Source organism: Setaria italica, chromosome VIII (assembly GCF_000263155.2).
Source record: "Setaria italica strain Yugu1 chromosome VIII, Setaria_italica_v2.0, whole genome shotgun sequence".
Lineage (NCBI taxonomy): Eukaryota > Viridiplantae > Streptophyta > Magnoliopsida > Poales > Poaceae > Setaria > Setaria italica.
In genome coordinates, this window is record NC_028457.1 from 37,943,124 (window position 1) to 37,970,118 (window position 26,995).

The 26,995-nt window shown below is 48.9% G+C and overlaps 2 protein-coding genes across 2 annotated transcripts; both read right to left on the minus strand.

The window, feature by feature from the left end:
* Positions 1–1,452: 1,452 nt before the first annotated feature.
* LOC101758228 (putative beta-D-xylosidase) lies at positions 1,453–2,179 on the minus strand. The gene is made up of 2 exons (XM_004980795.1): positions 1,904–2,179; positions 1,453–1,791 (listed from the first exon to the last, which is right to left on the minus strand). Exons 1-2 carry the CDS (start codon positions 2,177–2,179, stop codon positions 1,453–1,455), a joined length of 615 nt encoding a protein of 204 aa, XP_004980852.1.
* Positions 2,180–22,112: 19,933 nt separating this feature from the next.
* Positions 22,113–22,889, minus strand: LOC101756045 (dirigent protein 21). Its single transcript, XM_004979909.4, has one exon. It carries the CDS (start codon positions 22,814–22,816, stop codon positions 22,331–22,333), a length of 486 nt encoding a protein of 161 aa, XP_004979966.1. The 5' UTR covers positions 22,817–22,889; the 3' UTR covers positions 22,113–22,330.
* Positions 22,890–26,995: the final 4,106 nt, after the last annotated feature.

Below are 26,995 nucleotides of genomic sequence, written 5' to 3' on the forward strand. Positions count from 1 at the left end.
TTGTCCTTATCTCCCTAGTCCCTATCGCGAGGCTCCTCCTTGCTACACATGTAAAGCTTTACATGTATTGCACTAGAACTTACTCTCATGACCGCCTATAGGTGAGGGAGAAAAACCGGAAGACTAGGGTTCTGCTGGAAGCAGATCAGGATCAGAGAGGCATCGGCGAGACGAGCACCATGAGGTTCTGCCGTGAATGGTAAGCCGATAATGATTCCATAATCACTTTGCGCAACAGGATGGTGATTCGTGAGCAAAGCTCTGATCAGATTTTGGATGGGCAGCAACAACATCCTGTATCCGAAAGAAGACAGGCGGAACAGGGTCCTTTACTGTGCTTGCAGGAGCTGTGACGACCATCAGATACCTTCTTCATATGCACCTTTCCTTCATCGATCATATTACCCAAAAGATTTGAAATTTATTTCCGCAAACAATTGTGGTGTACCTACAGAGCAACCGAATTGAAAGGCATGCAGTCGCCTGTTCTTAAAGGGACATTTGGTTCCTCGAGCTAAAGTTTAGTTCGTGTCACATCGAATATTTGGAGGCTAATTAGAAGAACTAAATATGAGTTAATTATAAAACTAATTGCACAGATGGAGGCTAAACGGCGAGACGAATCTATTAAATCTAATTAATCCATCATTAACAAATGTTTATTGTAACAGCACATTGTCAAATCATGGACTAATTAGGCTTAATAGATTCATCTCGCCGTTTAGCCTCCATCTGTGTAATGGGTTTTGTAAATAGTCTACATTTAATACTCCTAATTAGTATCTAAACATTGGATATGACAGGTGCTAAAAAATAAGCAGGTTGAACCAAACACCCCCTAATTGTTCTTTTAGCTACAGAGCTAAAACAAAAGATTTTTCCCCTTCTAGCTTTCTTATTATTACTCAGATGCGCGTGCTGGTGCCTGAAACTGCACTCTGCAGGAGGTGGTGGACAGCAGCTGCGTGTACCGGAACGTGGTGGACCACGCCGCCGGTGAGTTCACGCAGGTGCTCTTCGAGGACGTCGCCTCCGACCCCACCCTGCCGCGCACCAGGTCCGTCCTGCTAACGGAGCGGGTGGAAACGGGGATTTCAGGGAGGGGTCTGGGATGGGGCTTACTGGGATGGGTATGAATAGGTTGTAGTTGCTTGCGGGGCTGGGCTGGACGGGGCGGGTTTACTGCAAAGGTGGGTTAGGCACGGGTTAGATTAGTTTTTTTCAGAGGAAAGCCGCATCTCTTTGCTCACGCAGCAAGACGGCCTGCCGCCGCCGCTGGCACCAGGCACTACCGCCGCCGCCGAACCCAGCCACTATCGTTGCCACCTCTCCCGCAAAAAAGGTCAGCCCCTCCACCGTCTCCTTCTCCGCATCATCCTCATGATGGGAGTGAACAAACACACCTGGGTTGTGGTGGCTAAAGATGACATCGGCGATGGCCTGCCCGCCGGCCTAGTCGGGGTACCCCACCCAGAGGATGGCGGCGATCCTAGGGTCGTTCTGCGCGAAGGCGATGTTGATGGGGCCTCCTGACATGAGCACGAGGACGACGGGACTCTTGGACGCCTTGGCCATGGTGGAGATGAGCTCCGCCTGCCGGCCGGGGAGGAGTAGGGTCAACCAGTCCAGCCCCTCGGCCTCCACCTTCCGGTCGCGCCCGGCGACAACGATGGTCGCGTTGGCGCGTCGCGTGGTGTCGATGGTGGTGGCGATGGGCTGCCGGCTCCCCGCGCACGCTATGTCGGTGCACCCGGCCGCGTGCACCGCCTGTCGCACGTACCCCGCCACGCCCTGCAGCGGTGTGGTGTACTGCACGGCTTGCCGGCGTAGTTCCCGATCATCACCACCGTGGCCTCGGCGTGTGGTCCCACGATGGTGACGGCCCAATGCGTGGCGGCAGAACGCCGCCCCTGTGCTTGCTCCCCCACTGGTCGTTCTTTAGGAGCAGGATGCCCTGGCGCGCCGCCTCGAGCACAAGGTCCTGGTGCGCCGGCGTGCACACGTCCTTAGGCCCGAGGTTTCCCGAACAGGCATGCGCCAGGGTCACCGTCGAACAGCCCAACCTCATCTGCACGACGACGATGTTGGCCTGCAGCCTGCTAAATGGGGCGGGGTGGGTTTGTAATTGACTCCCATAAATTTCGGGGTGGGATGGATAAGGGGCGGGTAGCAGCCCCATTAGCATGCCTTCTTCCAGATCAGGGCCACGGCCACCGTCACAGTTCACAACCCAAGATATCTCTTCACTTTTCACACTGTCATAGATCAGACTTGACCATAACCGCCACCGTCATCCGGGCTGCCGGCCTGATTTTTTTTATTTTTTAATACCTTTTAGTACATGATAAAAACCAGGCAGAGCATCTCATGTTCATGACCGATGCGGAAAAGTTCACTAGTACGCACAACACATGCGGCATTTTCTCTTTTTTTTTTGTTTTTGCTGATGCACAACATAGGCAGTTGCACAACCAGTTGTGACGAGGATCTCATCGTAGTCAGTTCACAAACCGACGGTGATGAGGAGGATCAACACCACCACTGAATCACTGCCGTCCCCGAAAACCGCCTGTGTTGACCCCGTTAGAACCAGCTGTGACGAGGGTTTGTGTAGTAGTGCAGCCTCCATGAGATTTTTGACAATACTACTGAGGTCACCCACCAACCTAAATTTCTGAATGAGTAGGTCGCTTGCAAGTGCTGATCCTTCCCTACACGCTAGTGCTTCCGCTATATCAGCATCCGTTACCCCCTTCAAGACTACTGCTGACGCTCCAGGAAAAATTCCACCAGCATCCAGGGCTACCCCAGCCATCGCTGCAGTGTTCGAGTTCTTTGACATGGTCGGATCAACATTAATTTTCACAAAACTAGATGGAGCAGGATCCACTTCGGAATCTGAACCTGACCCGGTTGTTATTCCATCTTTGGGATAGGCTTTAACATCTCCAAATCTGTAACCGTTTGTTGGCGCTAAAAATCGGTCAACCGAATCCCAGCGACCGACACACGACCCGGGAGAATCTGCTTAACTCCTGTTCGGGTGAATGCCCTGGTGCGGTTCGCGCGGCGTGCCAGCCAATCTGACCTGTTGATTGGCAAGGAAAAACACGTGTCAGGTTCAGAAACCGCGATCGGCTAAGTTTCCGATCGAGAGAGTTTATCGGCGAATCGGCCGATTTACTGTGATGATGAAATCGGCTAGTAAACAGCACGATCCCCGTAGCCTTGTAGATAGAAAAATACTAAGGCGATCGGTACAAAGCTTACGAAAACAGTACTAGGAAAAGATCTAATCGGCAACGAATAGATCTAACTACAGAAAGCAACGAAAGCCGATACTACCGATTCCTAGCAGGATAATTGGTGATAAAAACTAGAAAAACAGGTAAAAACCTATGAATCTAGTCGATATCGATAACTTGATGAATAAATCTAAACGAAACGACAGCGATACGCCAGAAGTTAAAGCTTAGATGTTACTCGATAAACGGAACTTACAGAATTGGCCGGAGATCAAGATGATGCAGCCCTGCCAACCCGCACGAACTCGTGAGAAGGAAAAGTAATGGCGAAGTCGCCTGCTTGACAGTAAGTACGAAGAATAAAGTAACTTGTTGTATTGATTGATTGTTGTGATTACAGATTTACAAAGGTAGCTATTTATAGCCCCGTACAAATAATCTTCTTAACCGACTAGAACTCTATCTCTAATTCAAACAGGAAACAAATATCTACAAGCACGATCCGTGCTAAACTAATTACCCCACGCTTCGTGGGCTGAACCCCACCTTATCCTTCCATCTTTTCAAGCCCATACAGGCCCACCTTAGTCCACCTTCCTGATCGGCAGATCTCTTATCAGCAAAGGTTTGCCGATTGAGAACCTGGCGCATTCATCCAGAAGCGGAGTAAAAACTACTGACCGATTCCGTACCGTAGCACCTTTTGGCCGATTTCCATCCGTACTTCCTCGCCTTTTTCCCTCTTTTGGTGCCGATTCTACTGATGACGAAATCCGGCGTCAACACATGCCCCCCAGTTTCGGAGTAAAACATAGTCTTTACTTCGAAATTCTTTACAACCTCTTCTCCGAAACGGCCGCAGTGAAAATATCCTTCCGTTTCGCGGTCTCCCGGTTGATCATTGCAATTTTTTGAAACGGGCGCCCACGACAGCCACTACCCCGAAAAACTCGACGCGCCGGCGCGGTGAAAATTCCATCTTTACCCTTTCCTCAGGCACCCTATAAATATCACTTCACCGCAACTCATCTTCAAGCTCACATCTCTTTTCCAGCGCGCGCACCTCCTTCTTTCTTCAATCTTGCCATCGAAGTCTTCCAGTTTCAGCTTCCAATCGCCTCTTCCCCTTTCCTTTCAATGGCGACTCCTTCCGGCAATTCCCCAGCACGCGATGCTTCAGGGACAATGCCCCCGGTGGAGGTAGCGACGACTGTCACTTCTTCAACAGATGCAAAGGTTTCATCAGAAATTCCAATGGCGGTCCCCATCACAGCCCCATCATCTGCACCAACGTCGGCGACCACGCCGATCACTCAGAACTTTATCCCGGAGGTAAGTACCGAATCCCCTCCTTATCAGCAATATTTTTAGATCTACCCCTTACATTTCTATGCCCCTTTTCTTTTTTAGGCGGTTAGGGATAGAATTACTATTCACCTTACGGATAGTCCTGGCCTTGTTTGCCTCGGTCCCATGGGAGATCCAGATCCGGTGATTCTTATAGATTTGGAAACTGATCGGATACCTTTCAAACGGTCCGATATGAACTTAGACCAATGGGCAAGCACCTTTAGATCCTGGCCGAATGAAACCCCAGGTTGGAGGGAATGGTACCAACGGGTGTCCGCATCAAGGAGCGTCTCATGGGATGAGCTCAAAATCGGCCAATGTATCAACCTTTCCTTATCGCAAATGGAGAAAAATGAACCGCTAGTGATGGCAGCTTCCTATTTTTGGTCTGACGCACTTAATGCGTTCTTATTTGGTCATGGTCCTATGACCCCCACTCTGGCCGATGTGGTCCTCTTGACCGGCCTGGACGTATCCTCCCTTGACACGCCTTTCCAGCTTCTAACCGTACCGTCGCATCGGCTGGACACAAGAAGAATCGGCGGCTGGAAGGGCTTTATTAATGATAATAAGAAGACCGGTACTGTTGATAACAGGGAGCACACCGCTTTCCTGATGATGTGGCTCGAAAAACACCTCTTCTGCGGAAGAGCCGCCGGCCCAACAACCAACACCCAATCTTTAGCCGAGGCATTGTCCAAAGGAAGCCACATTCCTCTCGGGAAACATCTTCTGGGTGCTGTGTACCATATGCTCCACCAAATCGGCACAAAACTTTCCAAGGGAGAACCAATCGGCAACCCAGGTGGGCCTTGGTGGTTCGTCAATCTATGGTTGAACCTTTATATGAACAGGATCACCCGGCAGCCAGTGGACCACATGACGTTTCCCAATATTGAATCGGCGGAAGACCCTACCGAGCGTCGCCGATGCATGTCTTATGGTGAAGCGGCATCAGCTTTTCCAGGTTGTGCGTATTCCGCTACAAAGGTAGCCGAGTACTTTCGGTGTTTCTATAATGGATTTAACGAGGACGCAACTATCTGGTTTCCATATCAGCGAGACATCCCAGTCTTTGAACTCCCCTCCTGCTTTGATTCGACCTCTGGCCGATTTGATGAAAACCTTTATGAAGAATTGATCAAACCAGGACTTTTACCGGCCAACTTCTTTTCGGGGAAAGATGCCCCTACATATGAGTTTTACAACCCATCTACTGCTGCACGACAATTCGGCATGGGTCAGTTGCCGATACGAGTATATTTTGCCGGCCGAATTAAGTTCAGAGAAGCGCTCAAAACTGGCCTGGACTATTGTCGGCTACGAGACCGAATTCCGGACTCTAGTACGATCAATTTGAATGAATGGCTATTATACCCATTTGCCGTCCAACCGTTCAAGCTTTGGTGGGCTGAATGGAAGCAATTCTTATTTTGCAACTCAGCATCGGCATACTGCAACCTCCTAGACCCGGCCAACATTGATCCCAATGCCGAGGTATTTCTGATTACCGATTCCTTAATCTTTTCAACATAATTGAGCGCTAATGATTTCACTGTCTCTTTAGGCTGAGAGTCGAGCCCCTCCAGCGCACAGCCGCAGTGGTCGGCTAATGGAGAGCTACCCGTATACGACTTATCCTCTTATCGGCTACGACGCTCCGTCAGTTGACATGATTGCTGGCCGATCGAAGAAGGTTCATAAGAAGGTCGTCAAGAAAACCAGTCGCCGAGTCCGGGCTCGTACGGCATCGGCGGATCCTCCTGTACCCGCACCGGCAGAAGTCTTGACTGCACCGCCCTCAGCCACACAAAGTGCTGATACTCAAGCCATTACACAAGCCGGAGCGGCTGCCGCCTCACTATTACTGGAAGCTTTACAAGTGAGTTCGAGCTTTATCACCTCCGATTTGTTAACTCGGTATTAACTCTTGTTGACTTTGTGCTTCTTAGGGCTCTTCTATGGAAATACCACAGTCAGTGACAACTCGACCGGATGCCAACACGCCCCTGCCTTCATCCATTGAGGTACGGTACTTGTCTTATGGACTCCCTTCGGGTATTTGCATAACATATCTAACCAATCCCTCGACGCAGACCATCGGCACACCAAGCGTTCCTCGACAACCGATTCCTTCCCAGGGAGCCGGTCCGAGCACCGTGCCGATTGTCGTAGAGTCTTCTTCATCGGATGAACCCATGACTCAGGCCACTGAGCAAGATACGACGGCTCTACAAGCGCAGCATGAGGAAATCCGTTTTAAGATGGTAAGTTCTTGAACCAGCCTCACCAGCCGATTTACTCTGCCCCCTCTGCCGATTTACCCTTTTTTCTTTATTCTTTTCAGGAACAGGACTCTCCCAACAACAGTCTCTTCTCTTTCGCAGTCGCTCTCTCTGATGATGAGGAGACTTCTTCTCGCCAAGTTGCCTTAAGCTCCATCCCTGACGACGTCCGGGCTAAGCTTACCAATATCCGATCCCTCCTTCAAGGGGATATCGGCCGATTGGTAGAAGATGCTTCGCCGATTCGGCAGCTTTTTAGTGACGTCAGCGGACGAGTACCAGAGGAAGCAGAAGAGGCGTTGGCGCCGGCGGCCTTTATTGAGTCCATGAGGATTCCCGTTTTTAGAGCCCTTCGTCATATGGCCGACCGCGCGAAACTGGCCAAGATCCGTGAAGATGAAAATGCTTTCAAGCACCAGGCCCAAGAAGCGAATCGGCGGATCCATGTCTTGGAAGATTCACGGCCGGCGATCATTAGTGAAATAGATCGCCTCAAACGACGGAGGGCGGACCTTGCCAAAGAGATGGAACAAGTGACCAAAGCCATCAGCGCCGAAGAGAGCAGACTTCAAGAATTACCTTCGGCTATTGCCGATTTGACACGGGAGCGGCAGCGTCTTGCTCAGGAGGCTCTGAGACTCCACCGCACCGCATCGGAAGTCCCTGGATCGGCAGAAGAAGACCAACGGGTTCTTGACTCCGCCGATCAGATCCGGCGTCGGGCCATCACGGCTATCGATACCCTTTTGGGTAATCTGTAAAACACTGACCGTTTTGTACGAACATTTACTGCCGTCTTTGACTGACCTTTCGTGATGCCTTCTATTTACTGCCTCCCTTATTACCGATGGGACGTGGCCTCATCAGATTCTACTGTATTCCCCCATAAGTATCGACCCTGGCGCTTCCTCCCGATAACGTCGATTTGGCTCTCATCTCATTTCCCTCTTCCTCTCATCGGCGCAACCACTTTGTTATGGCTTCGTCGTCGTCCTCTTCCGTCAACCAGGTGACGCTTCGCCTTCTCCTTTCAGATCTTAGGAAGTGAATGCGCCAACTTATTTCCTCTCCGTTTCAGCCTCAACGCCTTAGTTCGGAGCTTGTGCGCGCTATCGAGTGCCTACATTCTGAGGACCCTCTGACCCCGGAGGACAAAGTTCTGATTTTAGCTCATCAGGCGGAGCTCCAAGACCATATCACCGCAGATGCTCGAGTAGTCCTGGACGCCGTGGTGAACGAACACCGCCATATGTCTCGAGCCATGAGGGGTCATCGCCGCAACGCTCCTGGTGGTGACATCACTTCGTCGACCTGCACGATCCTGGATTTCCTGGAAAGGAACGGCAACTCGCGGCTTCCTGCCGATAGGGCTCGTCCGCTTCTTCGGAACCTGCGGCCCTCCACTGATGGGGTCCGCATGCTTCCTCGGCCCGTCATTCTGGCGGCGGCAGAGGCCTCGCGCCTTCCCGTAGATCTCCCCCGTCAAGTCGAAGCGGAGAGTTCAATGAAGGCCATAGAAGAAGAATACATTCGACTCATGATAGAGTTAGGTCGGGCTGAGAGGGAGCGTAAGAAAAAGAATAATTAGTTGCTGTATTTTTTATTCTAAGGGCGACTTAGTGTTTTGTCGGCCATGTAATCGGTCGCCCGTACCGAACGAATGTAATCGGCCCGAATAAATGTAATCGGCCATTATGAATGTAATCGGCCGTTCCGGTCGATTTCATATGCGTCTTAAAACCGAGTCGTGTCGGTCATTTTTGACTGTGTTTATCCCTTTAGGCCCCAACCCATATACTCGGGTAGTATCTTTTTAAGTACCTCCCATTCAGAGCCCTAGTGAATTCTTCCCCCTCTGTTGTTTCCAAAATATATGCATTCCCTGGAGCGCATCTGCCGATTTTATACGGCCCTTCCCAGGTAGGAGACCATTTGCCGAATTTAGGATCTTTCGACCCGATCGGTAGTACCAACTTCCATACCAAATCTCCAGGGGAGAACTGTTTGACTTTGACCTTTTTATCGTACCACCTGGCTACTCTCTTTTTATTCTCTTCGATGCTTATTAGAGCTCTCAGTCGTTGGCCGGCCAAGTCATCAAGTTCTTCCTTCATCAGAGCCGAGTAGTCATCGGCCGACAACTGGTCCTGAAGTGAAATGCGCCTTGATCCTGCCCTTGACTCCCATGGAAGTACTGCATCGTGACCGTATACCAACTGATAGGGGGATAACTTGGTCGCCCCATGACAGGCCATTCTGTATGCCCACAGGGCTTCGGTCAAACATAGGTGCCACTTCTTCGGGTACTCTTCGATCTTTCTTTTGATCAACTTGATTATTCCTTTGTTGGAAGATTCTGCTTGACCATTGGCTTGCGCGTAATATGGAGAAGAATTTAACAACTTGATGCCCATATCGGTCGTAAATTCCTCAAATTCTCCCGATGTGAACATTGTTCCTTGATCGGTCGTTATAGTTTGAGGGATACCGAATCGGTAGACGATGTGATCCCTTACGAAATCGGCCATGATAGCCGACGTCACGGTCCTTAGTGGGATTGCCTCCACCCATTTGGTGAAATAATCAGTCGCAACCAGAATAAACTTGTGCCCCTTGCTCGATGGTGGATAAATTTGGCCGATGAGGTCTATTCCCCACCCTCTGAACGGCCATGGTTTGATGATAGGATTCATGGCCGATGCGGGTGCACGCTGGACATTTCCAAACTTTTGACATTCCTGGCAACCCTTATAATATTTGAAACAATCTTCGAGGATCGTAGGCCAATAGTACCCGTTGTTTCTGATCATCCACTTCATCTTATGTGCTGATTGGTGAGCCCCGCATACCCCTTCATGGATCTCTCCCATCAGAGTCTTGGCTTCTTCTGTCCCAAGGCATTTAAGAAGAACACCATCGATCGTTCGGTAGAACAGATCATCTTCGAGCAACACGTACTTGGTAGCATGAAAGCGCACTCGTCGCTCCACTTTTCTGGACGGATCTTTTAGGTAATCGGCAATTTCCTTACGCCAATCGTCAGCTGCAAGCTCTAAGGCCATGGCGCCCGGAATCGGCCGATACCCAGATTCGTGTTGAGCGAGTTTGTTTGCTTCCTCGTTGTGGTCTCTTGGGACGTGCTCGATTACTGCCGATCTGAATTCTTTCAAAAGCTGTAAGCAATCTTCGTGATGGATTCGTAATATGTCATCTTTGCACTCAGCTCTTCCGGTTAGTTGATCCACAATTAGCATCGAATCTCCGAAGACCTCGACAGAATCGGCCTTGACTTCTCTCAATAATCGTAAGCCTTTTAATACAGCTCTGTATTCCGCTTGATTGTTGGTGGCGGCGGTTTCTATCGGCAGAGAAAAATCATATCTTGCCCCCCGAGGCGATATGAGAACGATGCCGATTCCCGATCCGACTCCGCATGATGACCCATCAAAAAATAACTGCCAAGGCGCTAGTTCCACGAAGGCGATCTCCGGCCCACAGTGCTGTGCGACGAAATCGGCCATGACTTGACCTTTGACGGCTTTTGCCGATTCGTACCGTAGGTCGAATTCTGACAAGGCTAAAATCCATTTACCGATTCGCCCTTTCAATATCGGCAGTGACAGCATGTATTTCACTACATCATCTTTGCATACGACTATACATTCTGCCGACAGTAGATAGTGTCTGAGTTTGGTGCACGAGAAGAAAAGACACAAACACAAACGCTCTACTGGAGGATATCTTGTTTCGGCATCCAGGAGTCTTCTACTAACGTAATAAATCACCCGTTCCTTGCCTTCAAATTCTTGGACTAGAGCCGATCCAATAGCTTTTTCATCGGCTGATAAATATAGTTTAAACGGCTTGCCCGTTTGAGGGGGAACCAGGACTGGGGGCGAGACCAAGTATCGCTTGATGTCTTCTAACGCCTTGCGCTGTTCCTCTCCCCAAATAAATTCTTGGTCTGGCTTCAACTTTAGAAGTGGTGTGAACGCCTGGATCCGTCCAGATAGATTAGATATAAATCTTCTGATGAAGTTCACCTTGCCGATTAGAGACTGTAGCTCAGTTTTGTTCTGTGGAGCGACGACTTTGTTGATGGCCGCTATGGTCTTTTGATTGACCTCTATACCCCGTTCGTGTACCATGAACCCTAAGAACTGTCCGGCGGAGACGCCGAAAGCGCATTTGTTGGGATTCATCTTGAGACCATGCTTCTTGGTACACTCTAGCACCTGTCGCAAATCGGCTAGGTGTTCCTCGTGGCTTTTGGACTTGACCACAACGTCATCAATGTAAATCTCCACCAGGAGACCAATGAGTTTGTGAAAAATGTAGTTCATGGCTCTCTGATATGTAGCACCGGCATTTTTCAAACCGAAAGTCATCACCACCCACTCGAATAGACCAAGATGGCCTGGACATCTGAAAGCCGTTTTGGGTATATCCTCTTCGGCCATAAGTATTTGATTGTATCCGGCGTTTCCATCCATGAAGCTAATAATTTTGTGCCCCGCGGCAGCATCGATCAGTACATCGGCCGTAGGCATGGGGTAACCATCCATCGGTGTGGCCTGATTAAGATTTCTGAAATCAACGCAAACGCGCAGCTTCCCGTTTTTCTTGTACACCGGTACGATATTAGAAATCCACTCGGCGTAACGACATTGCCGAATAAATTTTGCTTCAATTAGCCGAGTTATTTCGGCTTTTATGTCTGGTAAAATTTTAGGATTGCATCACCGTGCGGGTTGTTGGTACGGCCGATACCCTGGCTTTATGGGTAGCCGATGTTCAACAATAGACCGATCTAATCCGGGCATCTCGTGATACTCCCAAGCAAAACAATCCTTGAATTCTCTTAATAAATTTGTCAATTTACATTTGTACTCTGGATCTAAATTTGCACTAATAAAAGTCGGCCTTGGTTTGGTTCCGTCACCTAAATCTACCATCTCCAATGAATCGGCCGACGTGAATCCATGTCCCAGCTTCCCATCTTTCCGGGCGAACTGATCCATCTATTGCGCTTCTTCGGAGCCGACTGCTCGGATCGGCTGTAGGCCAAAATCGGTGACCTTCAGGAAATCGGTTTCCCACACCCTACCTGATATGCACCTGACGGTTTCGCAGCTCCATTGCTGTGCGTCAGCTGCTGCGATGCTGTACGCGGAGTCGGCTTTGACCACCTCGATGTTATCGCCGACCCATTGTACAAGGCATTGATGCATAGTTGACGGGATGCAACAGTTTGCATGTATCCAGTCTCGGCCAAGAAGCATATTATAGGACCCTTTGCCATTAATGACGAAAAATGTGGTAGGAAGGGTCTTACTGCCGATGGTGAGGTCGACGCAGAGGGCACCGCGAGCGTTTGACACCTTGCCTTCGAAGTCCTTGAGCATCATGTCCGTCCTGGTTAGGTCGTCGTCGCTCTTTCCCAGTTTTCGGAGTACGGCATACGGCATGATGTTGACGGCAGCTCCCCCGTCGACCATCAATCTAGTGAGGGGGCGACCGTCAACATGCCCTTTAAGGAACAACGCCTTCATATGTTGTCGTTCGTCATCTTCGGGCTTTTCGAACATGGCCATCATTGGTTCTAAAGCCAACCGTGCTGTTTGTTCCTCTATCGCCGACAGGTTCTGTTGATCGGCAGGGGTCATAAACTCCATCGGCAATATGAAAACCATACCGATTTCGGCTACCGATTCATCACCCGCCGACTCTTCGTTGCCCTTGTCGTTTCTTTTGGGGCGCCACACTTGAGGCCTCCCTTCCTTCTTGTCCATCGCGCCCTCTTCTTCTTGTTGTTCCCATTGGCGGAGGCGTTGGATTCTCCGTTTTTGTGATTTGGTTAAACCGTCGGGGCACCATCTGGGGTTTATTAGCCTCCCTTCTTTCCCGGTGCGTTCCCATTCCGGTTCGCGTCCTAACGGGTTTTCGTCCGTTACCCGAGCATCGGCCATGTCTTCGAGCCGGCTATGAACGCTGGCTTTGCTATTCGATTGATCGTGTCGATCGATCCTGCCCCCCTGCCTATTATGGCTTCTACCTTCTGACCGATCATATCGGTCACTTCTGCCCCCCAGCCGATCACGCAAGGAAGGGCGCTGATAATCTGGGTTGCGCCGATTCCTGCTGATCGGTTCTGGCCTTCCATCCCTGGAACGAGACCTGGTGAACGGCCGATTGCCTTGATAGGGACCGTTGCACTCTGGGCAAGTATCGGCTGATGGTAGCCTGAGGTTATTTTCCCAGCAATGGATGAAGAATGGGCATCTCCAGTGCTCCTCATGCCGACGCATCGCTTCCTCTCGGGACCTCGAATGTTCATGTTGGCGTTGGTACTTTTGGAGCAGGAACTGGGAAGTAATACGTGGTCTATCAGACTCACCATCGTCGTCCTCCATTCGCCTTTTCCCTTTGACATCTTCGGGCGTAACTTGATTTCTGGGATCGACGGAGCCACTCCTTTTTGCTGATTCGGATGTCAGCACTTTTGTTTGGAGGGGATTCTTACCCGTATCCACCATGTTGGTAGGAAAAGGGTGTTGATCAATCTTCATTGGTTTGGCCGGTTTTGCCGGCACTTCAAATTTGAGTCTGCCTTGTTCAATGGCCGACTGTATTTGTTGCCTGAAGATTTTGCACTCGTTGGTATCATGTGATGTGGCATTGTGCCACTTGCAATATTTCATCTTCTTCAATTGTTCGGCAGAGGGTATTGTGTGGTAAGGTGAAAGTTTGATCTGTCCTTCTTGGAGTAAAAGATCGAAGATTTTGTCAGCTTTAGTTGTATCGAAACCAAATGCTTCCGGCTCCTTCTTGCCGAACGGGCATGATATCGGCTTCTTTCCCTTAATCCACTCTGCAAGTCCGATTTCGGCGTCTTCTTCATCTTCTACCTCTTCCAGGAATGCCACTTTCTTTTGAAAATTCCTTCTTGGATCGAATGGACGCACCTCTTGTCCGGACAATCGGTGGACAATCTGGCTCAGGCTCTCGAACTCTTGCGAAGCATATCTTTCTTTAATGTGTGGCAGCAGGCCTTGGAAAGCTATATCGGCCAACTGTGCATCGGTTAGAGCCAGGGAGTAGCATTTGTTTCTGATTTCCCGAAACCTCTGTATGTACGAGGGTATCGGCTCATCACTTCGCTGCCGGAGGCTGGTTAAATCAGACAATTTCATCTCGTGGACTCCGGCATAGAAGTACTTGTGGAACTGTTTCTCTAGATCAGCCCATGTGATAATCGAGTTTGGTGGCAAAGTGGTGAACCATTGGAAAGCCGATCCAGACAAAGATGACGAGAACAACCGTACCCACAGGGCATCTTGCGTAGCTGCTTCTCCGCATTGGATGATGAATCTATTCACATGTTCCACGGTAGAAGTATCATCCGTTCCGGAAAATTTAGTGAAATCCGGAACTTTGTACCGATGGGGAAACGGCAACAGGTCGTACGTAGATGGGTATGGTGTCCTGTAGGTATAAGTTTGCACCTTCGGCTTCAGGCCGAATTGTTCTTGCATTACCTCCGCGATTTGCGCCGTCCAATCCGGTTGTTGTTGGGGAATAATTGGCGGCGGAATCGGCACATGTTGATAAATCAGAGGTTGAATAAAAGGGGGTTGATGAAAAGGTGGTATCTGAGTATAAGCCGGCGGTGTAGTGAAGGACGGCTGCTTGTAGGCACCACTCGTTTCATCATATAGCATGAGCTCTGACGTTTTGTTGGCCTCCGGAGCGATAGGCTGGTATGGTGGTATGATCGGCCGAGTGGCCGTTTGGGAAGGTGTCTGGAACGGAGGATTTCCTTGGCTGACCGATTGATTCAAACCGGTCGTGTTTAAAGGTGCCCCCCAGGGTAAAGGGATGACTGGAGGGAGTGGTGCAGTGGACGGCTGGATGGAGCCGTATCCCAAAGGAGTTGATGACGTGGAAGCACCAGATCCTCCGACAGAGGATTGGATCGGCTGTGAAGCCTGATAAGCCTGATTTGGTGGAATCGACTGAAAATACGTAGGCCCCCTGTACCCCTGTGGTATACCTCCGGCGAAGGAGTTGACAACAGCATTGTGCACCATGTTTGAAAGTACCGGGGATTGGTTGATGAAGGCGTGATGAAGAGATTGCTGAATCATATCGGACATTTTGTCCGAATCTTCTGAAATCGTGATCTGGCGGGGAGTAGGGAAAGGAGACTTTTTAATAGTTTCCCCGCTCCTGGAACGACTGAAGGATTTCAAGCAAGTTTTCCGGACTTGCTCCAAATACTGATTCAGATCTTCTTTTTGGTCGTCCTTTAGATCTGCCTCCGTCACTTCGATGACGTTATCCTCGGAGACTTCAGCAGCTTTCGACATGACGGCGGTTGTGTTGGTCCCACCGGGCGTGCCAAAAGTGTGTTGGCGCTAAAAATCGGTCAACCGAATCCCAGCGACCGACACACGACCCGGGAGAATCTGCTTAACTCCTGTTCGGGTGAATGCCCTGGTGCGGTTCGCGCGGCGTGCCAGCCAATCTGACCTGTTGATTGGCAAGGAAAAACACGTGTCAGGTTCAGAAACCGCGATCGGCTAAGTTTCCGATCGAGAGAGTTTATCGGCGAATCGGCCGATTTACTGTGATGATGAAATCGGCTAGTAAACAGCACGATCCCCGTAGCCTTGTAGATAGAAAAATACTAAGGCGATCGGTACAAAGCTTACGAAAACAGTACTAGGAAAAGATCTAATCGGCAACGAATAGATCTAACTACAGAAAGCAACGAAAGCCGATACTACCGATTCCTAGCAGGATAATTGGTGATAAAAACTAGAAAAACAGGTAAAAACCTATGAATCTAGTCGATATCGATAACTTGATGAATAAATCTAAACGAAACGACAGCGATACGCCAGAAGTTAAAGCTTAGATGTTACTCGATAAACGGAACTTACAGAATTGGCCGGAGATCAAGATGATGCAGCCCTGCCAACCCGCACGAACTCGTGAGAAGGAAAAGTAATGGCGAAGTCGCCTGCTTGACAGTAAGTACGAAGAATAAAGTAACTTGTTGTATTGATTGATTGTTGTGATTACAGATTTACAAAGGTAGCTATTTATAGCCCCGTACAAATAATCTTCTTAACCGACTAGAACTCTATCTCTAATTCAAACAGGAAACAAATATCTACAAGCACGATCCGTGCTAAACTAATTACCCCACGCTTCGTGGGCTGAACCCCACCTTATCCTTCCATCTTTTCAAGCCCATACAGGCCCACCTTAGTCCACCTTCCTGATCGGCAGATCTCTTATCAGCAAAGGTTTGCCGATTGAGAACCTGGCGCATTCATCCAGAAGCGGAGTAAAAACTACTGACCGATTCCGTACCGTAGCACCTTTTGGCCGATTTCCATCCGTACTTCCTCGCCTTTTTCCCTCTTTTGGTGCCGATTCTACTGATGACGAAATCCGGCGTCAACACCGTTCAATGAAATAGTGTGTCGATAACGGGCTTTGGAATAGATTTTCATGAATTTCCTTCCAATGCGCATGCCAAATTGCCCATAGCCTCACGACCACCTAGGTTAGCTCATCATGGGACAGAATCTCCATGACCTCGTCCTCCAGTGTCTTGCTGCCTTCTTTGGCCGAATCCAAGCTGCAATCCCCCAACCTGCCCTGATTCCAAACATTGCCTCTCTTCCTCAGGGCAGCATCAATGTGACCAAAAAGGTAGCATTAGGCAATCAATGCTGCTACAGTTATTGACCTTCACCATTGTGGGAGCACACCACAAACGCCATCCGGGAAAAACAGATGTTAAGCTTAAGGGCGCGTTTGGTAGGGCTCCAGCTCCGGCTCCGGTCACGGCTTCTGCTGGAGCCCTACCAAAAGGCAACGCAAGAAAAGGCTCCGCGAGTGAAGCACCCATGGAGCCGGAGCCCTTTTTGTACTGCCGAGGAGGAGCCAAAAATAGTGGCTCCTCCGGCTCCTCCTTGTTGTTGCCCATTGTTGCCCTCGGGGGAGGGTCCACAGGCAGACGGAGGCACATCTAGGCAGGTGGGCGGCAGCCGACGGGAGAGCTCCGGCGGGCGGCAGCTGACGGCGACGGTGGGGGTGGAGACGGCAACGACGACTTCTGGGGCGGAGATGACCGGGAGGAGGCGGGGGCGGAGACGGCGACGGCCGGGAGGAGGCGGGAGGCGGGGAAGGAGGCGGCCGGGGGACGGCCGACGGCGGGAGAGCTCTGGTGGGGGAGAGTGGATCGGCGGGGGAGAGCTGTGGCCGGCGTGGGAGGATAGGGAAGAGAAAGAAGAATGGAAGGCCGGCGTGGGAGGATAGGAAGGAGAGAAAAGAAATAGGAAAAGGAATGGGAGGAGAGAAAAGAAATAGAAAAAGGAAATAGGAAGAGAAAAGAAAGAAAATAAATAGGAAGAAAACAAAAAAAAAGGAAAAATGAAAGGGTATTATGGGTATTTCATCTTATCTAACCATTTTAAACTACACGGAAGAGCCGTTTTGCCAAACGATTTTCCAAAAGGAGGAGCCAGAGCCGAAGAAGCCACTCCACCAGAGAAGCCAGAGCCGGAGCTGTTTTCGGAGGAACCGGAGCCGTGCCAAACTGGCCCTAAGATGCGGCAACAAGATAATAAAATACAATACTACTGCTGTTTACACGAATAAAATATACATTTCAGTTTAACCGTTGTCCTCAAGTCGTTGCTCCCGAATCAAGCCGTTGCTCTGCTCTGCTTACTGTTCCTCTGCCCAGGTAGCCGTTGGCTTCAGCTGCTTCACCTACAAAATAGAAGCAAGGTCAGTGAACAACACAACTCACAGTTCATTTGACCAAAAATGGACCACTTCAATAGAAATTTCGCCAACATGCCAAATCAAAGTTCCGGCTCGAGCAGAGAGTGATAGCCCCCAAATCTCCCCTCGTCCAATTTCCCACAAATTTCTCCCAATAGTTACACCAAATTATCTACAGAACTTCCATCCATTTGGTCCTCCGAGCAACTACCAGCCATATGGCCACCCACCTCCAACCTGTTCGAATTATGTGCCTAATGTACTGTTCTAATTTTATTTGGAGGAAAAACACATACATAAAAAATAACGCAAGCATATAACATACGTAAACATCCAACATACTGAGTGGAACAAGATTGCGCAAGGAAATTACTCAATGATCCCGCACAGAACGTAGTCGAATGTATTGAAGCAAATGTTGCAGAATCACCAAGCGGTCACGTGAGGACGCTGCCCAAAAACCTGATTGCCGCCCCGTGCAGGAGATCCCGCTTTCCTTCAAGTCCGGTGCACGTCGAATTCAAAGGGCGACGAGGCGTAGCAGCAAGATGTTCAGCGTAGTGAGTGGGGAGGCGAGCGTGTGACAATGTACCTATCAGCTAGGATGTCTCTTGGTGTTACAGGCCTTCATAGTGTGCATCAATACCCCTCATCAAGCAAACTCATCAAGGAGTAGAAACTACCCATTTGAATGACAGAAACTGCTACCATCAAATAATAGAAACTGACGCACCTTATTGCTGTTTAAAACGGCAGTTTCAATCTCATTGTAGTGCCATTAGGCTCAACATAAAAAAATAGAAACTGCACAAGTAATAGCTCGTTGTACACATAAGTCACAAGTCACGTGATTTTTCACATGAAAATGCACGTGAGCTATGTGTGCGTGTAGCAACAGTCTCCTCTTTCATTTGCACCTATTTTGCATAGCGAGGAGACTCCCATATTTAAGCAAGGCAACCTCTCCTTAACTTAGCAGTATGGAACTAAAAGTTGTGCATGCTTTGAAATTTTTAGATTGGACCACACATGAACCTAAATCCAACACAATATTTCAAGGTGCACACAACCATGGAAATTGGATGCAACCTATTCCAGGTTGCCGTCGTTCGCCGCAAATCCAACAACATAGAGGAGATGGGGGACTATGCGAGGAGGATGCTGCAGAGGCCTTGTTGCCCCGGGGCTGCATGGTAGAGGATCGCTGGGTCGGAGGGTGGGGCGATGCTGCAAGGACAGGGAGAGACCTGTTTGGTTGCCGTCGCCGCATCGGGTGCGGGATCGGGGTGGACTAGGTGACGTGACGGCGGCAGCAGTAGGTGCGGATGGGAATATCCCCCATCGTGGTTTGCAAGGAAATAACGACCGAGATATGATTTGGCCAAAACATTCTAACTATAACAGATATTGTCGCATTTTGTTACTACAAAATATACCTAAACAATCCTAGCCATAACAAGAACGTCTCGATTGTCAATTACATCGTCAAACACTGACCTCATCATTCTTTGCTTTCTTCTCCAAGCACTTGCATCAAACATGAATTTTCGTATCTCATGCGGAAAAACATACCCCCTTATAACTTGGCCACAAGATAATGATTATAATTAACGGCATAGATTTTTTTTCTTACTGTACATGATAACTTGTACTCCAAAGTATCCTTTTAGCCTTCAAATTTGATCACAAAAAGTGGTCTTTTAGCTTGTAGTGAACCTCATGTGATTAAAGCAACACTACGTTTACCGAGTGCCCAATAGATTACACTCGGCAATTGAAAAAATACTCAGCATATCTACTGTTTCTGGTAGTACAACACCCACAACAATTAAAAGAAGTATGGAGAAGCGCGTCGAGCCAATCAAATAATTAGTTGATGCTATTTTTCTGGTGCATTTATGCAGGATCTAGAATACCAAATAAAGAGCAGAGGAGGTGGCTCTTTTGATGTTTGCTCTACTGCTATATACGCTTCCCCCAATCACAAATAACTGACGGTTTAAGGTTTGGAGTCTAATATTTCAACTTTAACTGCATATTAAATCGATACGAGTAGATTTGTCTTGAAATGTAGTTTAGTAAAAGTATATTCTTGCTATCGTTTGTGGACAGTTTTGTAACAAAAGGTATTCATCATAGGTTTGTTCTAGAGACCATATCTGTATCCAAAAGTTGTGCCCAACATTTCCTTGACTGGCCAATAAGATGAGGTGTTTAAGGGTGAGGCAACAGTGATTATTTAAGGGTGCTGCACAGCAACCGGGTGAGCAGCTGAGCTGCATCCTTCGTAATACAATCTCTCTACCGTCTTCTCCAAATTGAGCTTAAGCAATCCATATCGGATATGAAGATTGCTTGGATAGTGAAACCAGATATTGAGGCCACCCTTCTTCTTGCCGCGGTGGCCGTCCTTGCCCCACTGTTGATGGGGCTTAGCTCACGCCCGCGCCACAGCACTAACAGCAGCCATCCGGCGCTCCTCCTCTACTTCCTCTTGGAGGTATCCGCGGTGTACATCGCACTTATGCCCTACGTCCTGTCCTTCTTGACCTCCTACCTGTCTTCCTTGAAAAACGAACATGACTGGACCTACTTCGTGCTTATAATGTTTTCTATAGTCCTCATCCAGTTCCTCAGGGCCAAGGCTGATGTGTGGCAGCTCTGGCCGTGGCTGCCATCACCTCGCCTGTGGCGGACGACGACATCGACGGCCTAAAGATCCGGCCATCCATGGTGAGCCTCGCCTACCCCTTCTGGGTGGCGGCGCTTGTCATCTACAGCATATATACTTCTCTACGTGAAAACGGCCACCAGCCGCGTCTACGTCATCGAGCAGTACGCCATTGTAATTGCGCCCTTCTGGTTCCTTGACGCCTGCAGGATGGTGCTCAGGTTCGTCGTATTCCAGAGGGCGGCCGGTTCCTTTGCTCTCGGCCGCAATGTGCAGCTCGTCAGCGGCCACATGGCGGATCTCCAACAAACTGGCTGCTTCGGAGCTGAGTGGCAGCTCCCAGCGGCAGTGCCCTGTCTCATAGTCACGGGAGAAAGGAACCGGGACGTGGAAGAAAGCCCAACGGGATACCGTGTCAAGCCTTCCGCTCTGGAAGATGAACGCAAGACGCTGATCAAACTGGACCGAGTCTGGTCTGAGAGTGGCCATCTGCTGACCCCGGAGCTCAAGGATCTCTGCCTCTCATTTGCCCTCTTCAAGTGCCTGCGTAGGAGGTTTGCGAGGCACCAGCTCGCCGAGGGGGGCTCTAGCTGGCGTTCCGTTTCGTCGTTGGCGACTGGATGCTCGGCCAGGAAGGCGACCACGAGAGATTCTTCCGGGTGATCGCCGACGAGCTTTCATTCGCAAGCGATTTCTACTACTCCTCGCTCCGATCCCCGTGGCTTCTCTGGGCACCCTGCCCGCGGCTCTCCATTTCTTCTTGTCCTTGCTGATCTCAAGCCTGATTATACGCCTAACACAGGTACCGTTTCCTAGGAAAGACCAAAAGAGAAGCAGAGACCGAAAGGCCAAGAGAAGCAGAGACCGGGCCGGCCGGCGGTGGCGAAGACGCTGTGTGGGAGCTAGCTCCTTGCGGAGTTCTGTGTAGGACTTTAAAATTTGTCTGCTTCGTTTGTTTCACCGCTGCTACTGTGGGCACTATCTAAAGTATTAATCCATCCTGCTCCTGCTAATTACAATTACCATCTACAGCAGACAATTTAAAGTGGTTATGAAATTTCTTCAAATTAACTTCTGAAGTAATACAAATAATTTCACACGATGTGCATGAAAACAAAATTAATTTTACCACACCATTTACATGAAAAGAAAAGGAAGCACACAGTTGCAAAGCGTTATCACTTTCATGAGAGCAATTTCCCCTATAATAAAGCAGGACCGTAGCCCGTAGGGTCTTTTGTCTAAAACTTGATAAAAAAAATGAAGAATGACGGAGCAGATGTAATAAGTTCAGCTCGAGGCCGATATTGGAACGACAAACATTACTCATAACTCATAAGAGTTTAGGAGAGTATTATTTTTCATATTCGGGAAAACAAATGTAAGTATTCAGTAATTACACGCACCAACAAGTTAACCACAAGTAATTAAAGAATGATAGCCAGCAATTCAATTATGCTTCAGGTAAAACATAGGCACCAACAAGTTCAGCGCAAGTAAAGAAATGATAGCCAGCGATTCACTTATCCTTCAATAAAACCATAGGATATCAAAGTTGTTCAGACTACTGTACCAAACGAACGGCGGCCAAATTAAATGAATAATGATTCAATGCCAAAGGAAACAACTACGCATTAACAATCTATTTACCTAGAGTGTGTTTGGTTGCATGCACCAATTTGTTTGTACCATATGATCTAATTAGTAGAATAATATAGTAAGTGGGATGACCTCATCCTGAATGAGTTGGTACAATTCACCCAACCAAACAAAATGATCATTATTATTTTGAATCATTTCATACATAAATCAATTTAAATGATACAACCAACCACATTATTATTTTGAATCATTTCATACATAAATCAATTCAAATGGTACAACCAACCAAATACACGTTACACCTGACACGCCTAGGCAATTTCACCATCGTCCAAGCAGGATCACAGCATTGCTTTGCCTAGCAGTCTTGATCAAGGATTGACGAAGATCTCGAGGTCCAGAATCTCAGGGGTGATCGTCTTCCACAGCACGTAGCCACGCGCCATCCTGAACTGCCCCGTGCCGCCGACCACCGAGAGCTCCCGCAGCGGCGTGCCGATGTCGTCGCGCCCCAGGACCGTAAGCGAGCTGCCGGCGTATGGCCCCGACGTGAGCACCACATTCATGTTCACCAAGAGCTCCAGGTTGGCCACCGACGCCACCATGTAATAGCCCTGCGCGCGGCCCACGGTGGCCGACGATTGCGATGTGCCCTCGGTCAGCTTGTCGTCGATGACCACCGTGTTGCCGAAGTAGCCACGCGGGCCGTTGACCACCCGCACAGCCGTCGGTGACGGCCCGCCCGTCACGTCGTGCATGTAAAAGTGCAGGTGTGCCGACGTCGCAGCCGCCACCGCCGGGCCGGCGGCGAGGACTGCGGCCAGCAACATGATGGAGAAGAGCTTGCAGCAAGCCATGAGGGGAGGCTGGGACAGAGTTGCGGTGCGCTAGCCAGGCAGTGTGTACGCATATAAAGATAGCAGAAGCAACAGCAGCGGGTCGGAGAGAATGAGTGGATGAAAAAAAAGGAACAAAATGGCACATCTGTGCCAGTGTGACTATAGTTGGCCATTTAGCCCGCGGCCCGTGGGTCGGCCTACACCACGGGTGAGGCCTGGGCTGCTGCCTCAGCTCGTGGGTCGGCCCAGGCACGGCACAACTAGCAGCCAGCCCACCAAGGCACGATGGAGGCATGTTTAGACACGCTTAGGCACGATTAAGCACATCTAATTGTAATTTGTATATGTATTGTACGTGCGTTACCTCAGAATATATGTGTTTATATGTACAATAGGCACGATGGGCCACCGGGTCGGCTCGGCACGGCTACCAGCCTTTAGTGCCGGGCCTTGGCCGCTACGTTGGCCCGTCGGCCAGTCCAGCCCGGCACGATAAACATACGTGCCTAACCAGGCTGGGTCTAAACAGGCCGGGCCAAACCGGGCCCGGGTCAGCCCGTTTGGCCATATATGAGTGTGACAGTGTATGTCCACCGACCGACCGTGGAAGCAGGTGGATGTGGATCCAGCCATACATGTTTTTCCATTGAATATTTGAACGACTTGCAGCGATAAAACCGGATCTATCCAGCTTGTAATTGTAAAGCTACCTAGACAAGCAAATAAAACAGCAGATTTGGACGTATATGCATGGATGCTGCGTGGTCCCGATCTTCATCCAGATCGTCGATGCATATACAGCTAGATTTGGAGGGTTGAGCAGTGACAGATTTGTAGTGACGCACGACATCCTGGCAAGATCGACGACTGGTTGATAGATCTAGGTAGTACCAAAGCAGACAATACAAGGGTGACGTGCTACGTGCCTGAACTTGTAACTTCTTCAAACTAGCAGGAGCCGTTGGATATCAATCTAACGGTAAGACCTAATAAATAGCATATCCTGCGCTTTTGACATCTCTTCCCTCACTACGGGAACAGTAAGTTTGCCGAGTGCCCCACTCGGCAAAGCCCAAAAACGGCACACAACACTCGACATAGGTTTTAACAGCACAAAGCTGTTTGCCGAGTGTCAATTATACGGCACTCAGCAAAGCCTTTTGCCGAGTGTCAATAAGCACTCAGCAAACTTAAACCCTCAGCAAAAAAAAGGTTAACGGCCTGGCACGGAGATGGCGCTTTTGCCGAGTGTCAGACAGTTAAACACTCGGCAAAGTTATTAAACTTTACCGAGTGTCAAGTATAGAACACTCGACAAAGTTTAATAACTTTGCCGAGTGTCAAGAAGAAAACACTTGGCAAAGTTATTAAACTTTGCCGAGTGTCAAACCCAAGACACTCCGCAAAGAAGCACCAACGTCTAGATTTTTATGGCCACTTTGCCAAGTGTTAATGCCAATACACTCGGCAAAGTTAAAACACTCGGCAAACAAGGTCTAGAACAACATAATTTGGCCTCTTTGCCGAGCGTTAATGCTAAAACACTCGGCAAAGCCCCCCTTTGCCGAGTGTTATACTCGGCCAAGTGACCAAACCCACCCTATTTTAATTGTTTTGTTATGTATAAAGGACCCCTCTCAAACAAACATCACAACATACAAATAAGCATCACAGGTATATATTAAGCATCACAGGCACACAAATAACATTCACAACACACAAATAAGCATCACCATCACAAGATCCGTTCACAACCACAAGTAGATGCTTAAGACAAGTAATCCACAAGTATAGATTCTAGTTTAACCACAAGACACAAGCCGTTGAAACAAGTCACTGAGGAGGACACGATGGCCACTGCGTCCAACCTGGGTCCGATGGTTGATTCGATCCCACCGATTGATTCTACACAAAGCTAAAGAGATTACATAAGTTACTTTTCTATTGTGTGTTCTGCAAGATATATACCATGATGTATCTAGTTTTTAGTTTGTTTCTAGTTTCAAGTTTCTAGTGTCTAGTTTAATTCTAGTTTCTAGTGTCTGGAATATTTCTAGTTTCTAGTTTAATTCTACATTGATTGTGCAAAAACTATAAACGGTGATTATAAGGTTGACAATTAAGTGACTCACAGGAGTAGCTGTAGAAGGTGGGGGTAAAGAGAATAGGTTCGGTGGCATAGGTGGCGGAGCTTGACCCATCCTCTCAAAAACACTCTGCATATACAAAAACATCTGCTCCGTCCTCTATCATGCTGCCTGCTGATCTGCCTCCCATTCTGCCACGATCCTCGCCTCTAGGTCCTCCTGTTGCTTCCTTTCTTGTTCTACCTGGGCCTACAATTTTTCATCCCTATGTTACAATGCAAAGCAAAACGTATGTACAAATCAACGAATGATGAATAAAACAGAAATAACCTGTAGAGCCTCCAACTGAAATTGTGCTGAGGTCGGCCGTGGGCGTATCACCAAGCTTGAGCTCGTGCTCCTTGCTCGGATCTGGAAGAGAGTGGGAGTAGAGGCCGTGTCGATTATGCTATCACCAATCCAATACCGGCCATGCTTCTTGACTTCTCCCACCTCATCACGATTTCTCCATCAAGATCCTGGGAGCTCGGATCGAACTCTGACCCATTAATCTCCCTTGTCATCGATGTGTACTCGGTGATGCGGCTGTGGATGATGGGATCGCTGTATGCCTCGGCGGATCCTCCATGTTGAAGTCGATGTTGGCCGTCGCCTTACCCTTTTTGGATAGAGCCCATGTCTTGAAATTGGTGCAAGGCTGGCCATCATGTGACGACGACTACGATAAAAATGCAAAATGATTAGAACTTGTGCAGAATTGAGCGTTAGAATAAAGAAATGAATTCGCGTACCCAATTTTCCCTGTGTTCGTCGAGGCTCAGGCTGCCTTGATGGTGTGATGCTGTGGCATCAGCAAACACCACTCCCAGCTAGCAAGGTGGTGCTCAAACCACTTGGACTGCAACCACACGTCCACCATTTTTTCCCAACACTGGGTCTGCTAGGCGCACCACCACGGAGGTACCTACGTCATCAAGTATATGACATATAAAAAAATGAAATTAAGCGTAATTAATCTCAAAAAAATAAGTATCAACATTTTATATTTACCTTCAAGAATTCTTCTCGGGTCAGGTTCATTGTTCTTGCCTCTTCTTTTGTAACCTTCACCATCTATATTGAGCATAGTAGTCGATGATGGCCTGGACACGCGCCTTGTAGTGCATGTCCTTCACGAGCTTATTGGCAGCTTCTTCAGAGACGGAGGCCGCCTTGGCCTTGAATCCCTCCTGGCATCTGTAGAAGTCCTGCATATAGAATTGATGTATATAGCTATTATTTAAAATGATATGTGTAGTGAAGGTGATGTATTGAGTAATGTAGTGCGAGGAATACTTACCCACATCTCGGCCTTCACACGGAATGCCTTATTTTCGAATCTCCTGTTGTCACAATCAGCGACGTTGGGGGCGGGGACGTAGTGGTCCCACGTGTACGCTGGCTCCTGCTGTCCGGCGAACTCCACCAAGCTGGGGAAGTGTAGTCTGCACAAAAGGCTAAGGATACCGTTGACCTTGCGGTTGTGATCACCCCCACTGAGCTTAATCCAACCCTTGCACAAGTGATTATTATAAATTATTAGTTTCCATTGTAATTTTCAACATATCAAACGAAAAATTATTGAGAACATCTAAAGTTACTTACCATCTCCCAGTGGCTTGAATCAGTGAGCATCTATGAACAGGTATCGTTCACCTCGGGAGGGATGAAGGACCTCGCAACCAGATCTTGGACTGGGAACCCCCAGCCTCCTCCCACTCCTGCTCCTACTCCTCCTGTACCTCCTCCTCGTCACCACAGGCATGCGCGGAAGGTAACTCCTCCTTAGATGACGAGGAAGCTACAGGCGACGGGGGCCTCGCCCCTTTACCCTTCCCTCGACCACTACGTCCACCCTGAACCTCTGCCACCTCCGTTCCCTCAACCCCTGCCTCGAACCCTGCTTCGATCCCTGCCCTACCCCTGCATCCACCCCTCCCTTGACCTCTCCCTGAAGATGAGCCTGAAGCTACAACTTTGATTTTTTTGTAAAACATCGAGACCTTCCTTGTACTGCCCACCATTATTCAATCACCTGCAATTAAAAAGAGTAAACCAATCAACATAGATG

Excerpts from the sequence above, each read along its gene's own strand:
- LOC101756045 (XM_004979909.4), bottom strand. The coding sequence starts at position 22,816 with ATGGCTTGCTGCAAGCTCTTCTCCATCATGTTGCTGGCCGCAGTCCTC.
- LOC101758228 (XM_004980795.1), bottom strand. The coding sequence starts at position 2,179 with ATGGGGCTGCTACCCGCCCCTTATCCATCCCACCCCGAAATTTATGGG. Across the intron at positions 1,792-1,903 it reads GGAGCAAGCACAGGGGCGGC|GGCGTGGCGGGGTACGTGCG; the intron begins GTTCTGCCGCCA and ends ACACCGCTGCAG.